Source organism: Solanum lycopersicum, chromosome 4, assembly GCF_036512215.1.
Source record: "Solanum lycopersicum chromosome 4, SLM_r2.1".
Classification (NCBI taxonomy): Eukaryota; Viridiplantae; Streptophyta; class Magnoliopsida; order Solanales; family Solanaceae; genus Solanum; species Solanum lycopersicum.
The window spans coordinates 12,255,007-12,272,325 of record NC_090803.1 but is presented as its reverse complement, the minus strand read 5'-3'; the positions used below and the strand labels follow the sequence as shown (position 1 = coordinate 12,272,325).

Below are 17,319 nucleotides of genomic sequence, written 5' to 3'. Positions count from 1 at the left end.
TTATTTTATAAGTAATTTTCTATCTCTTTTTAGCCTATGAGGTATTATTTTATGGGGCCAATGCGATTGATTTTTTTTTCAACCTCGTGCCACATAGGCTGAAAAGAGGTAGAAAATTACTAATAAAATAAGTTCAGGGTGGTAATAAAACCTTAGTATAATATAAGTGTGTCTATGAAACTTCGGGCATAGGTTGAGGGGTATTTGTATAGGTATATTTTATTTGAAAAATAAATATCCACATATATTAAAAAACCAAATAATTTTATGAAAAATAATAGACAATATTTTAAATTTATTTTAATTACACTATAGAGGTATTTGGTGGTTCAAACATCTAAGATCTTACAATTTTCATAATAAACATAAGTTATTATTATTTAAAAATTAAATATAATAAAATATTATATATGTGAGTTATTACATTTGTCACATATTAGTTAATAATATTAATTTTATACGATGATAAAAAATATAATTAAGATTATTTTTCTAAATCATGCCTTAAAATACTTCATGTGAATTATATAAATAAATATGAATAATTTCAGAAATAAAATTAAGTGCAAGAACAATGAAATAAAAACTATTAAAGTTTATTGATTTAGTAATGTGATCAACTAATATAATTTAGTTATATTTAGATATTTATATATTAATATGCAACAATTATATTTTCATAAGAATTAAAAAACAATCCATATGTCCATTTTTAATTGTCATGTTTTTTTAGCGTAAAACATAAGAATTTTGACTAACAGTTTGTGTTATATTTTTTTTAATATTAATATGCAAATAATGATTATTTATATTTCTTTTCGTTAAATTAATTTTGTAATGTATAAACTTTTTTCTTAAAATATTAAATAAATATAACCTTAGTTTAATTTGATAAGTGGTCAATCATTTTTGAAAGAATTAAAATAACAATTACATATTTACGGAGGTATAAATGAAGGAAGTATAATTTAAATTTTAAAAAACTAAATTTACAATTAAATGTTAAAGAAGGATGTATGAAATGGAAGAAGTAAATTAAAATAATACAACTTTTTAGATACTTTGATTATTGTGCCTTAATTGTAAGATTTCAAGATATGCACACATCTCAATAATATAATCTTTCTTTTATTTATTTTAATCAAGCAAAAAGGTATTTTTATTTGAAATATAAATATCCACATAAATTAAAAAATCAATAATTTTATAAAAAAAAATAGACGATATTTTGAATTTATTTTAATTACACTGTAAAATAGTTTTGTGGTTCAAACATTTAATTTTTTACAATTTTCATAATAAACATAAGTTATTTATATTTAAAAATTAAATATAATAAAATATTGTATATGTGAGTTATTACATTTGTCACATATTTGTTGATCAATATTAATTTTATGCAATAACTAAAAACATAAATAAGATTATTTTTCTAAATCATACCTTAAAATACTTCATGTGAATTATATAAATAAATATGAATACTTTCAGAAATAAAATTAAGTGCAAGAATAGTAAAAAAAAATTATTGAAGTTTTATTGCTTTAGTAATGTGATCACTAATATAACTATTTATATTAAGATTTTATATATTAATATGCAACAATTATATTTTCATAAAAATTAAAAAATAGTCTATATGTCCATTATAAATTGTCATCTTTTTTTAATAGTAAAATAAAAAAAATTTGACTAACAATTTGTGTTATATTTTTTTTATATTAATATGAAAATAATAATTATTTATATTTCTTTTCGTTAAATTAATTTTGTAATGTATAAACTTTTTTCTTAAAATATTATATAAAAATAATCTTAGTTTAATTTGATAAGTGATCAATCATTTTTGTAAGAATTAAAATAACAATTACATATTGACGGAGGTATAAAATGAAGGAAGTATAATTTAAATTTAAAAAAATTAAATTTTACAATTAAATGTTGAAGAAGGATGTATAAAATGGAAGAAGTAAATTAAAATAATACAACTTTTTAGATACATTGATTATTGTGCCTTGATTGTAAGATTTCAATATATGCACACGTTTCGATAATATAATCTTTCTTTTATTTATTTTCGATCAAGCAAAAGGTATATTTTATTTGAAATATAAATATCCACATAAATTATAAAAACAAATAATTTTATTAAAAATGATAGACAATATTTTAAATTTATTTTAATTACACTGTAAAGTAGTTTTGGGGTTCAAACATTTAAGTTTTTTACAACTTTCATGATAAACATAAGTTATTTATACTTAAAAATTAAATATAATAAAATATTGTATATGTGAGTTATTACTGTCACATATTTGTTGATCAATATTAATTTTATGTGATAACTAAAAACATAAATAAGATTATTTTTCTAAATCGTGCCTCAAAATACTTCACGTGAATTATATAAATAAATATGAATACTTTCAGAAATAAAATTAAGCGCAAGAATAGTAAAAAAAATTATTGAAATTTTTATTGCTTTAGTAATGTGATCAATTAATATGACTATTTATTTTAAGATATTTATATATTAATATGCAACAATTATATTTTCATAAAAATTAAAAAACAATCCACATGTCCATTTTTATTGTCATCTTTTTTTAATAGTAAAACATAATAATTTTGACTAATAATTTGTGTTATATTTTTTTAAAATATTAATTTTAAGATATTTATATATTAATATGCAACAATTATATTTTCATAAAAATTAAAAAACAATCCACATGTCCATTTTTATTGTCATCTTTTTTTAATAGTAAAACATAATAATTTTGACTAATAATTTGTGTTATATTTTTTTAAAATATTAATATGCAAATAATGACTATTTATATTGCTTTTCGTTAAAATAATTTTGTAATGTATAAACTTTTTTCTTAAAATATTAAATTTATATAACCTTAATTTAATTTGATAAGTGGTCAATCATTTTTGTAAGAATTAAAATAACAATTACATATTGACGGAGGTATAAAATGAAGGAAGTATAATTTAAAATTTAAAAAACTAAATTTAACAATTAAATGTTGAAGAAGGATGTATAAAATGGAAGAAGTAAATAAAAATAATACAACTTTTTAGATACATTGATTATTGTGCCTTGATTGTAAGATTTCAATGTATGCACATATCTCAATAATATAATCTGTTCTTTTATTTATTTTTAATCAAGCAAAAGGTATTTTTATTTGAAATATAAATATCCACATAAATTTAAAAAACCAATAATTTTATAAAAAATAATAGACAATATTTTGAATTTATTTTAATTACACTGTAAAGTAGTTTTGTGGTTCAAACATTTAAATTTTTACAACCTTCATGATAAAAATAAGTTATTTATATTTAAAAATTAAATATAATAAAATATTTTATATGTTAGTTATTACATTTGTCACATATTTGTTGATCAATATTAATTTTATGCGATAACTAAAAACATAAATAAGATTTTTTCTAAATCATGCCTTAAAATACTTCATGTGAATTATATAAATAAATATGAATACTTTCAGAAATAAAATTATGTGCAAGAATAGTAAAAAAAAAGTATTGAAGTTTTATTGCTTCAGTAATGTGATCAATTAATATGACTATTTATATTGAGTTTTTTATATATTAATATGCAATAATTATATTTTCATAAAAATTAAAAAATGGTCCATATGTCCATTTTAAATTGTCATCTTTTTTAATAGTAAAACATAAGAATTTTGACTAACAATTTGTGTTATATTTTTTAAATTTTAATATGCAAATAATGATTATTTAAAATGATTTTCGTTAAACTAATTTTATAATATATAATTTTTTTCTTAAAATATAGAATTACTATAACCTTAGTTTAATTTGATATGTGGTCAATAATTTTGTAAAAAAAAATAACAATTATGTTGTACAGAATTATGGATGCCATGTGGCTCCCAAAATTTGAAGAATTACATCACCCTGTAGTAAGTGTAAAGTCAAGGCTCATGCCATGTGGTACTAACCCATTGGAGGGCCACCATCACTTGACCAATTAAAACAGTCAAGTCATACATTTGTAACTCATCTTTTGGTTATAAATAGCCATTACATGTACAAAGAATGAGATACATATTGGAATATATTACTTCCTCAATTTTTTCTTCTCTTTATACTAATCTTAGTAAGTTCTTTTATAGTCAAAAGATGAGTTACAAATGTACGACTTGACTATTTTAACTGATCAAGTGACGGTGGCCCTCCGATGGTTTAGTACCACATGGCATGAGCCTTGAATTTACACTTACTACAAGTGATGTAAATCCACAAATTGTTGGAGGCCACATGACATCCATAATTGTTTACAACACTCTCCCTTGAATGTCCATATGAAGAAAAAGAAAATATTTATAGATATACATAATATGCATTGTTTGCTATCTCATTAAAAACCTTTCTAGGAAAATCCAGTGGGACAAAACCTAGACTAAGGAAAAAAGAGTGCAGCGCGTATTTTACTGACTTAAAGACTTTTGTGCATTGGCATGACCAAATAGGTCATTCTGGATCAATAATGATGAGACGTATCATTGAAAACTCAAATGGACATCCATTAAAGAACTTGAAGATTCTTACAAATGATGAGTTTTCGTGTGCTGTTTATTGACAAGACAAATTGATTACTAGGCCATCACCAATGAAGGTTAACATTGAATCCCTCAAATTTTAGAACGAATACATGGGGATATTTGTGGACCTATTCACCTATCTAGTGGGTCATTTAGATATTTTATGGTCCTAATAGACGCATCTTCAAGATGGTCTCATGTGTGCCTCTTTTCATCTCACAACCTGACGTTTGCAAAATTATTGACACAAATGATACGATTAAGAGCGCAATTTCCAGATTATCCTATTAAGACAATTCGCCTTGATAATTCTGGCGAATTCACATCTCAAGCTTTTGATGCTTATTGTGTATCGGTAGGGATAAAAGTTGAACATCCTGTAGCTCATGTTCATACTTAAAATGTCCTTGCCGAGTCATTTATTAAGCGCAGACAATTGATAGCAAGACCTCTACCCTACTACTGTTTGGGGTCATGCTATCTTACATGCAACACCACTTGTTCGTCTTAGACCGACTCATTATAATAAATATTCCCCATCATAATTGGTATTTAACCATGAACCAAATATTGCTCATCTTCGAATTTTTGGATGTGTTGTATATGTGCCTGTAGAACCACCTCAGCGCACCAAGATGGGGGCCCTCAAAGAAGGTTAAGCATATATGTTGGGTTTGATTCACCCTCCATAATTCGCTACCTTGAGTCATTAACAGGAGATTTATTCACTGCAAGATTTGCAGATTGTCGATTTTATGAAATAAATTTTTCGCAATTAGGGGAAGAGAAAAAGAAACTTAAAAGTAAAATTGCATGGAAAGTTTCATCATTATCTCATTTTGATCCACGTTCCCCTGTCTGTGAACAAGAGGTCCAGAAGATCATCCATTTGCAAACATAGCAAATCAAATGCCAGACGCATTTACTGATTCAAAAAGGATAACAAAGTCACATATTCCTGCAGTAAATGTGCCTATCCGAATCGACGTCCCAAAAGGACCATGTACAAGTGTCGTTGCTTCTGAATCACAAATACGCCTGAAGCGTGGTAGACCATTGGGTTCAAAAGATAAAAATCCTAGAAAAAGAAGAACAAAAAATGACACTACAAAAGAATCTCATGAAGAAATTCAAGATCTATTAATCCTGATATTCCTGAAGAGATCAGTGAACCCGAGACTCAAGTAAATGAAAAACTCTCAATAAGTTACACAGGTGAAGAGATAAGTTCAGATCGATCAAAAATCATTGTGGATAATGATTTCGCATATGATGTTGCACTTAACATTATGCAAGAAATGAGGATCTTGAACCTCTATCTGTCGAAGAATGTCGACAAAGACGTGATTGACCAAGAAAAAATTCAATCAGAATTAAATTCACTTGCTAAACGTGAGGTTTTTGGACCAGTATTTCAAACGCCTAGTGATGTTAAAGCAATTGTCTATAAATGGGTCTTTGTACAAAAAAGAAATGAGAGAAATGAGATTGTAAGATACAAGGCACGCCTTGTTGCACAAGGATTCTCTTAACAACCCGGTGTCGACTATGAAGAAACATATTCACCTGTTATGGATGCAATAACTTTTCGATATTTCATCGATTTAGCTATACATGAAAATCTTGAAATTCATCTAATGGATGTGGTTACAGCTTACCTTTACGGTTCACTTGATAATGAAATTTATATAAAAGTATCGAAAGGACTTAATATGCCTGAAATATATAGTTCAAAATCTCGAGAAATGTATTCAATCAGATTACAAAAGTCATTATATGACTTAAAACAATCAAGGCGCATGTGGTATAATTGCATCAGTGAGTACTTGATAAAGCAAGGTTATATAAATGATGTTATTTGTCCTTGTATATTTATTAAGAGAACAACATTGGGATTTGTTATTCTTGCTGTTATGTTGATGATATTAAACTCATAGGAACTCCAGAAGAGGTCCAAAAGGTAATTGAATATCTAAAGAAAGAATTTGAGATGAAAGACCTTGGAAAGATAAAAATTTGTCTTGGACTACAAATAGAACATTAGTAGACGGGGTCTTTATCCATCAATCTTCCTATACTGAGAAAATCTTGAAACGATTTTACATGGACAAAGCACATCCATTAAGTATTCCAATGGTTGTCCGATCACTTTAAGTGAGTAAGGATCCATTCCGACTTCATAAAGAGAATGAAGAACCTCTTGGTCCAGAAGTACCTTATCTTAGTGCAATTGTAGCACTTATGTATCTTGCTAATGCTACGAGACCTAACATAGCATTTTCTGTTAATCTGTTAGCAAGATATAGTTCTTCCCCTACACGAAGACATTGGAATAGAGTTAGACATATATTGCGATATCTAAGGGGAAATAGTGATATGAGTATGTTTTATACTAACAAAGATAGTGCAGATCTTGTTGGTCATGCAGATGCAGGTTATTTATCTGACCCACATAAAGCTCGATCATAAACAGACTATTTATTCACATACGGAGGTACTGCTATATCATGGTGATCTATGAAGCAATCTATTGTCGCTACTTCTTCAAATCATGCTGAGATAATAACCATTCATGAAACAAGTAGGGAATGTGTATGGTTAAGATCAGTAGTACATTCAAAGAAATATGTGGTTTGAAGTGTGATGTCAAGATACCCACAGTGCTCTTTGAAGACAATGATGCATGCATAGCTCAATTAAGAGGAGGCCTTATAAAAGGAGATAGAACAGAACACATTTTACCAAAATTATTCTTCACACATGATCTCCAGAAGAATGGTGATATTGATGTGCAACAAATTCGTTCAAGTGATAATTCAACAGATCTATTTACCAAATCTTTACCGACATCAACTCTTGAGAATATGGTTCACAAAATTGGAATGCGAAGACTTAACCATCTGAATCGTGGTATTTATCAGGGGAGAGTAAAATACGCGTTGCACTATTTTTTCCTTAGTCTAGATTTTGCCCCATTGGGTTTTCCTAGAAAGGTTTTTAATGAGACAACAAACAATGCGCATTACGTATATCTATGAATATTTTCTTTTTTCTTCACATGGACATCCAAATGAGAGCGTTGTAAAGAATTATGGATGTCATGTGGCCCCCAACAATTTGTGAAATTACATCACTTGTAGTAAGTGTAAATTCAAAGTTCATGCCATGTGGCACTAGCTCATTGGAGGACCACCATCACTTGATCAATTAAAATAGTCAAGTCGTACATTGATAGCTCATCTTTTAGCTATAAATAGCCATTATATTTACAAAGAGTGAGATACATATTGAAATATATTACTTGCTTAATTTTCCTTCTTTTTATACTAATCTTAGCAAGTTCTTTTATAACAAATTATATATTGACGGAGGTACAAAATGGAGGAAGTATAATTTAAATAAACAACTTTTTAGGTATATGAATCAGTGTCCCAAAATAAGCCTTTAATGTCTGCACACTTTTCAATAAATCATCTGTCTTTTATTATTTTTTAATTAAACAAAATAGTTTTTGCACAATCTAGAGATTGCAAATAGTTAAACAAAAAGACGTCAGACATTAGATACTAAGAAAAATCAAAATGAAAACTTGAAATAAATAGAGCTTTCTAGATTGTTGAAGGATACAAAAATGGCGATGATATCTAATTTTTGAGATTACGAATTTGATTTTCCTCTTTAGATCGTCGTCGGTGAGAGCTAGCTATGCCATCTATAAGCTCATGTATGATTTTAATAACAATATAAGTGTATTTTCTTGTAAAGTTTCTTGGATGATTGAAATTTATAATTTGAATTGCATCTTGACTTCGAACATTACAATTAGATATAGCCTAAGAAAGATTTTTTATTAAGGTTAGTGTCACACTGCAAATAAGATTTTGATCGGAAATATTTTTAGATCTAGAGTCGTTACGTCAACAATTGGATTTTTTGGGAAATAGTGAGTTTAATTTTTTTGAATGGACCTTGCTTAATAAGAAATTTTATTGAAGAATAGTTGCATGCATCAGCTTCTTGTTAGTGACTTTAATTTTGCAATATTTATCAGGAGATGTTTTCTTCAGCTCTATTTTACCTTGATGACACTCTATTTGGGATGGACACCTAAGGTATTAGTTTTTAAAATTAATTATACAATTACATGCATGCTATAACATAGTTGTAATAAACTTATTTCTATGCAGATTATGTTATTTTTCTTGGTGATTGAGAGTTTCTGCTAAGTTCATATCAGTTTATCTGTGATTTGCAATTACAGGTTAGATCTCTACCTTTGTTTTTATTTTTATGTTTAACCATGTTGTTTGAATAGATTGTGATGAATTATTGCTTCTCGGAGAAGGAAGGAACTCATTACATGTTTTTTTTTAAAAACTAAAAAAGATGTCTTTAATCCACAACTATGTAGTTAAACTAATTTATATTATTATAAATTTGTTTATTTTTACACCACTCCCTAAATTTTAATGTGTTTTATATTGTTATTTTCTGTAGGTTAAATGTTGTTATACTTATATTTTGATGCATGCTTCAGATGAGATGAAGATCTAACTGAGCTAATTGATATGCTTGATAGAATATAATTAAGTCTACTGAAATTAACATAACAGAAATAATTGTGTTTTTACTTGTTTAAACTTATTTGAATAATTTTTAATGTGTTACTTCTTTGTAATAGAATACATATTATATGAACTATTTTAAATACTTGTAATAGAATATCAAGATTAAATCTAAAGTTCTAAATATATATAGAACAAAGCTCTGCATTGCATATACATATTAATGTTTATAATAAAATAATATCAACATGTGGTTCTATTGTATATAATGAAATAGTATGAAACTATCTGTAAAGCACACTCAATTACATAAGTGTGAAGTGTTCACCATATGCATAAGTGTATTATCTCTCTCCATTGTTTCAATCTCTTGCTACAAAAATCTAAATGATTACATAATTATAACAACAACTTCATCTGAATTGTTTTATAATGATCATCAACTATGAATGTATATATTAAAACATTCCAAAGAAATTGAATATCACAGTAGATTCTGGAACACTTCTTTATATGCTACATTTTATAGCCTCATTAGTTAACTGTCCATCATCATTATAACCAAGCAGTTTTAATCCCATTCTATTTGTTACTCTAGAAACATCTACATAAAGTTATCCATGGGTAAACACCGATTTCTTTAAAAATAATCCAACATGAGATAAAGACTGTCCTTGAGTCTTGTTGATTGTCATGACAAATGATACAGTTATAGGAAATTGTCTTCTTTGAAACTTAAACGGGATTCTAGCATATGAAGGTGTTAAAGTCATTCTTGGAATAAATACCTTCAGTCTAGCCATCTGTCTAGATAAAATTTTTGCTTCAATTACTTAATTTCCAAGTATAGTAACAATCAACCTAGTTCCATTACATAATCCTGCTGACTGATCAATATCTCTTAGTTACATCACTAGAACTCCAACTTGAATGATTAGGAACTCCAGAACATTTAATAGTATTCAAAATTTCTGGTATGTGTACATGTTCCAAAGCTATGTAAGTATGATTAGACTTGCATATTTTGTCAGAACTCAAGTATGATTTCTCAGGATTATGATTCAAGGAGATCATATATTGATTGATTGATTCCACCATATCAAGAGTTGGAGCTAGAATGACTCTCTGTTGTAGGCATCCAACGTCATTGCAATTATTACTAAAATCTGGATACGTACTTTCTACAATAGCTGCTATTGGATCAGTATACTCAGTTGTCAAAAGATCCTTTGGTATTACAATACCATCAAATGAATTACCAATATTACCATCCCCAACTGTCAATATCCAATCAGAAAACTCTTTCAACTCCATTTGATCAGTATCAGTGTCACTGTTTTGCAATCTCCTATTCTTTGTCAATGTTAATAATTCACAATGGGCCCATAAATAGGAAGAGTTGATAGTTGCGTTAACAATATCTTGTCTGCTACCTTTTGGGATCATTGGTAGAATTTTTCTAAAGTCACCTCCAAGAACAATTGTTTTACCACCAAATGGTAAGTCGGACTGATGTATCCAATAATATCGTCTTATCAAGAGCTTCAAAACAATGTCTATGCATCATTGGGGCCTCATCCCAAATAATCAACTTAGTCTTGATTATTAAATGTGCTAAAGGAGTACCTTATTTTAAATTGCATGTTGAATCTTTAGTTATATTTAGCGGGATAACAAATCTAGAATGTGTTGTTCGTCCACCTGGTAATAAAAGAGATGCAATCCCGCTAGATGCAACTGTTAAAACAACATCTCCTTTGGATCGTATGGCAGCTGATAGAGTCTTCCAAATATAAGTTTTTCAAATCCATATAAAGATAAAAATCCACCCATATTTTCAGTATCTGCTGCCATAATCTGCTTTCTGCTCATCTGTTAAATTTAATAGCAATTGTTGATGTTCATCAGCTAAAGCTTGTTTATTGTAACACATTTCATAACAAATTAATCCATTGGTGATGCCAGCATAATCCTCAGCGTATACAGGTATTGACATTGTAGGAAAATCTGAAAAACTTCTGCCACAACTTTTTTAAGAAACTTTCTATCTTTTGCAAGCAGCAATTCTTTAAATCAGCATCTGATAGATGCGCTTCTGAAAAGATAATATAAATATGTTAAAAATAATATTTAAACATACATGTAATAAGATAATTAATCAAACAAAAATAATATAGAATGCATGATAAAATAAGATTAAGTTAAATTTAAACATTATTAAATACCTGGGTTGTCTAATACTCTTCTTTCTTCATGAAGAATATCTTCAGATAATAAATGACTATTGCCAAACAACCTCCGGACGTGACACAAAAGTAGAATAGCAAATAATTCCCTTAAATATGATGGCATTCCCCAATGACTTGCTTCTACTATAGCATCAACATGTTCTTTGTCATCATCTAATAATCCTAAAGCATAATATGCATCTCTAAAAGTCTGATAATTTATTCTTTTGAGATCCTCATATGAAGTGGGACCTCTAACATTATTCAATAACAATCTAAGATAATATTGCTCACCAGATCACGGTGGAACAAAGAGAATTCTTCCAATTGAAAATGTAGAGTTTTTTCTTTTATCCCATCTCTTAGATTGATGTTTTCAGACAAACTTTAAAGGAAATTCTGCATAGGTTAAATCTCTTGCTTCAGGAAATTCCTTGCTTGCTTCAAACCAGCTTATATAAAAACGTTGATTCCCTTACAGTTGGTTTATTGATGACAAAATCAATTGGATCATCATATGAAAATAATGATATTCTGATTGCCTGGTGGATTGGAAATTTTAAGATTCTCCAAGCTGCTTCACATGGTGATATATACTGACATCACAATACAAATTTATTTCATCAACCCCTCTTGAATCTGAAGTATTCACACTATCACAAAAAGCAGTTGTAACACGATCATGACCTTTATTAACATATTTAAATAAGTATTTAATTGACCTTGATTTATTGTAACATTCGATATTAATATGAGCCCCATATTTCATCCACAAAAATATATTGTGTGGTACAACTTGTCTATTATCCAAATCAATACCTGATCTCTTTGTAGTTCTGCCATCATCTCTTCTTCTATATACATGATATCCATCCTCATTAATTGAGGTAGAAGAAATAAACCTTTTTGGAATATGTTTTGAACATTTTCCATTTTGCATGCAAGGAGATGATTTTCTACCACATGGGCCATGCATCATAGAGTTTGTAACAGCAACATAATAATTTGGATCAAGTAATTTATTTCATCCTTTTAATGTTTTTCTTTTTTTCCTTCTCATTCGGTTGTTCTAAATATTTCTTGTGTGAGTTATGACTAATTTCGGCAAACTAAATTGTATATTAATAATTTTTTTAGATATGTAATAATGTAAAATCATTTATTTTTGTTAAAATATTTTAAAAGCCTACTAAAATTTACTCTTTTTTAAATTATATTAGTCGATTATTGAAAATGTTGTTCAAAAGCTTAGAAAAGTCATTTATGCCCGCGCCAAGCGCAGTTAAGTTACCTAGTTAGTTACTCCCTCCGTTTAAATAAGGATGACCTAGTTTGACATATAACGGAGTTTAAAAAAAGAAAGAAGACTTTTTAATCTTGTGATTCTAAATTAAAGTTATGCCAAATGTACCAAAATGCCCTTTAATCTTGTGTTCTTAAACATGTCACGTGGAAAGTTAAAGTGTTGCCAAAAAAGAAAATGAGTCATTCTTTTTTAAACAAACTAAAAAGGAAATATGAACATTCTTTTTGAAACAGAGGGAGTATAAAAGAGTGATAGTAGTAACAAAGTGTAGGGATTTATTGTTATGGAAATTTTATGAGTCCCTCATCCCCAATTAAGAAATCTGGAGCTTCTCATCCCCCTTCTTTTTAATCTTATATTTCAGTCTTTTATCGTTATTTTTTATTTGTTGCATTCTATAATATAAAGTAGTTGTAATTGAGTCCTATTTTCAAGTGATATAAGCAGTAGTTGGAAAAAGAAACTACGAGCTACCTAAATAATACTTTGTCAGATAAATTTAAAAAAATGGTGCTGACACGTAAGCGATATTATTTCTCATATTATATAGAGATTTGACATATTTTAAAAATCTCTCTATCTAATTCTCTAATTGTTTGTTCTCCCTAATCTCTTCTTCCTTTTCAAATTTCAGAATTTTTCTCTCTTTTTTGTTTTAATTGTTTATTGCTAAATCCATGATTTATAATAGGAGACTTGTTTGTTTATGTGGGACTCCTCTAATTCTGAAAATTCCATGAACACATGAAGATCAATCGGAACCCTAGTCGAATTATGGTGAAACCTTAAATGAGAACTAGAGCAAAATGTAAATGAAAAGTAAAGAAAATAAAGACGAACACTTACTTGGTAAGAATTTCAGACAAAATTGAAATCATATCAACCAAATTCACATCTAAGAAGACCCAAATTCAGAAGAAGATCCGTGAAATCACCCCTTTACTCAGCGAAATTGACCAACTTCACGTCTCATAGAGCCAAAAGCTTTGAAACCTACAAGAATTTCACATCGTCAATTACATTTCTTAAAGCTACGAGAGAAGTTTAGTTCGAAAGTTTTAGTGAGAAGCTTAGTCAGGAAGTTTTAGGTGAGAAACCCAGGTGAGAAGGTCTGATAATTATTTTTTGCCATATTAATTTATCTAGGTGGAAAGCCACATCACCATTTTTGTCAGCCTGTCACGCACATGTAGTCACGATTGGAGCAAGTGGACAAAAAAGATGTACGCGATGGAGGAATAAACAAGTTCGGGATAATTAAAACAGAATATAGTTTAGATGTACACCGAATAAAAAGCTTCAAGTTCAAGGGGTAATGCGTACTTTTACCTATTTTTTTCTACTTCCGTTTTTAAGCTTAGTATTAAAAAAATAGTTCCAACTTCCTTGGTTTGATATTGTCGGCCTCTCAATTTATGAGATGATATTTAGTTTCATACCCTTTTTATAATTGAAGAAGGCTTCATAAATTATAAACATTTTTGTAGTTAAATAATTATATCATTAAGAATATTTATTAGGAATTTGAAATTATATTTTTTGTAAATACAAAAAAGGGGCATCATTTTTTTATAATTTTATAAGAATGAAAGTGTATCAAGAGACAACAAATATTACCAGCAGATGTATTCCTATCAAACCTAGCAATTTAGTTTGGGCCAAGAGCATATCCAATACTAGATGGTTATATATATAATCTTTTTTTCTCCAAGTATTTTGTGACTGGAATAAGTAGAGTGTACTATAATAAGTAAAGTAACGTCAACAAAAATTGTGATGGAGTGATAACTATTTTTTCATTATTAACCAAAGTTTTTAGGTTTAAACTCTTAAGTATAAAGTTACATTTGTTAGAAAGCAATTTACCTCTAATGTTGGACTTTTCAACTATAATTTAAATTAATAAGGCTCAAACATAAATAATGAACATAGATTGCAAATAAAAAAAACAATGAAGGTCAATTTGAAAGGGAGAAAAAAATCAAATACAATAGACTCTACTCATAAAATTATACTGAATATATAGATTGTTATTCTATCATTCATGAATGATAAAATGGACTACCATAATAAGTCTGAGCAATAGTCAAGAAAGTAAGAAAAACAGTCACAATCAAAGCAGTTAATGACCATGGACTATTAAAATATGTATCAATTAATTCAGCAATCCAAGTCTTCCCTTTGCTATTATAATGTTCTTGAATATTCCTCTTAACATTCTTGAAAATTGATGGATCATCTGCCCCATAAGTTTTTAACCCTTTGTAAACTTGTACAACTTCTTCATCACTTCCCAATGTGTTGAATATTATCTTCTCTTCTCTCAATTCTTTCACATCATCTGGTGAAATCACTAGTGATTTCATGAAATTTATATATGACACAACAGCTCTATCATTTGGACCATTTGGACATAATTCATATGCTATCATGTTCATAAAAAATACTTTAGTGTATGTTGAAACATACCAACATGGGAGTTTTAGTTTTCCATAAAAATAGTGAGATGTAAATCTCACACCTTTTAATGAATCAATTCCACTAGGCCTAAAATGAATCCCCTTTGATTTCAAATCCATGACGGAACGAAACACGTTTGTAAGTAATCTTGATTTGTGTGGTACATGATTTTTCCTCCAACAATCACGAAAATAATCAAAGATGAAATCATAACTACGTGGTTGTTGTGTGACATTAGATTCATCCTCACTACCATTTACAAGTACTCTACGAAAAACTTCAAGAAGGTGAGGGGGATCTGTCTCCGCGTTTTCTTTCATTTTGATGTCCTCTTGCTTATCGAAAAACATTTGAGAGCAATAGCTTTTTACCTTCTCTTCAAATGAATGATATCCACCACCTTGATCATCGCCATATCTCAACTGAACCAAGATCTTGAGAACGCGAAAAGGTACCTACATGAATTTAACAAAAGGTCAGGATTTAATATATATATGTATAAAAAGTAATATTCACTACTAAAATAACACACACATTTCCCACCAAAAAAAAATAACTTGAATTTAAATTTTCTAAATTTCCATACTATGTGGCTATACCATTGATACCTGATTTTCGAGCAAATAAAGGTCACGTCTAGTGACCAAATAAATCGCAATGCCAAGGTGTTTGATAGTGTTTCTCTGTTTTGAGGAAAAGTTTGGTGTGCACCTTGTTGATATCTCGATATCATTTAGTATGAAACACGCGTCAAGGAGCATCATTCGTGCAAATTCATAGTCCTCATACTTACTCACAAATTCTTCAAGGTAACAACTTTTAAAATCATCAATCTCCCTTAGAATTTCATCAAGGAAGAACTCTTGTTTTTTGTTACTTCCATGAATGAACATTTCTAGAGCTTTTGGCTTGAACTCTTCAACAAAATTGACTTCTAACTTTCCGTGGTGATAAGGTCCCAATGAAACAACTTTAGGATCATAGTCATCACTTTTTTGATTGTCAATTCTCATAAATAATGGAACTTTTGGTATTTGACGTCTTCTTGATATAGTTTGTTGTCTTGGGATTGTAATGTCCAACATTTCATATTCTAAGGACATTTTTTGTATGCCTTCCTGATTGAACGAGCAACGTTAGTCAATCAAGTTTAAGTTTTATACACTTACTTATAAAATATTATGTGCACAATCGAGTAAATTATAGGTAGTTATTGAAAAATATAAATGAATTTAAGTTTTACGCACCTAAGATTATATATAAGAAAAAACACAATAAGGTCACTTGAAAGGCAATGACACGTATTATTTAAGATTTCTTTACTACTATCTCGGCGTATGGAACCTGATCAATTTATAGACAGAAATTATGGAATTTGATCAATTTATAACTAGAGAAAAGCACTTAAACTCATATGAGGTTTTAAATTGTATTTATTGACCAAAGATAGATTCAATAAAGATAATTTACTTCATATAACATGTTAAATACCAATAATAGTATGCTATGACTATTTATGTTAAACTTGAGTAACATATAAAAATTATTTACACTATCAATTAATATAATATAAATCTTAATATACTCGTAACAAGAATTTATAAAATCAAAACAAACTCTTCTTATAGAGCTACGTGGACTTTACCACAATAAACTATTAAAATAGTAATTGTTTGCATGACAAAGCTCAGAAGATAAAAATTAACTGTCTTAATGTTGGTAACTACTAGTCGTCTAACTACTACATACTTAGGGTAACAAGTAAAGTATGACAGGGCAGGATCTATGCAAATCTTATTCCTATTTATGGATAAGAAACTATTTTTTATAGACCTTCGTGTTGATAAGAGGCTTACAGTTTTTAAACATAATGAAGAGTGTAAGAAAATAACATTTCATACCTGTATTAGGATTTGGACTTGGACTTAGGTTTCATGAAGCATGCATGCAACAATCTTATAGGATTTATATGAAGGAATAATACAAGCCTTGCTTCCATAGTAAAGAATAAATGTTAAAGTGTCATATATTTGGGTGCTTTAAACAAACAAAACAAAGACATATATTTACTTTAATTGAGAATCAATTTTCTTTTTTGTTTTTATGGAGTAAGATGTTGTGTTAATCAAGCAAATCAATTTTATTCAACTCTTTTT

At 28.4% G+C, this 17,319-nt stretch overlaps 2 protein-coding genes across 2 annotated transcripts; both read right to left on the bottom strand.

Moving 5' to 3' along the window:
* Positions 1-10,060: 10,060 nt before the first annotated feature.
* Positions 10,061-12,270, bottom strand: LOC138347957 (uncharacterized). Its single transcript, XM_069296566.1, has 2 exons — positions 12,217-12,270; positions 10,061-10,678 (listed from the first exon to the last, which is right to left on the bottom strand). Exons 1-2 carry the CDS (start codon positions 12,268-12,270, stop codon positions 10,061-10,063), a joined length of 672 nt encoding a protein of 223 aa, XP_069152667.1.
* A 2,395-nt stretch (positions 12,271-14,665) lies between these two features.
* On the bottom strand, positions 14,666-17,094 carry LOC138348269 (UPF0481 protein At3g47200-like). Its single transcript, XM_069297074.1, has 3 exons — positions 17,065-17,094; positions 15,772-16,277; positions 14,666-15,618 (listed from the first exon to the last, which is right to left on the bottom strand). The coding sequence occupies exons 2-3, from the start codon at positions 16,264-16,266 to the stop codon at positions 14,746-14,748; spliced, it is 1,368 nt and encodes a 455-aa protein (XP_069153175.1). The 5' UTR covers positions 16,267-16,277; positions 17,065-17,094; the 3' UTR covers positions 14,666-14,745.
* Positions 17,095-17,319: the final 225 nt, after the last annotated feature.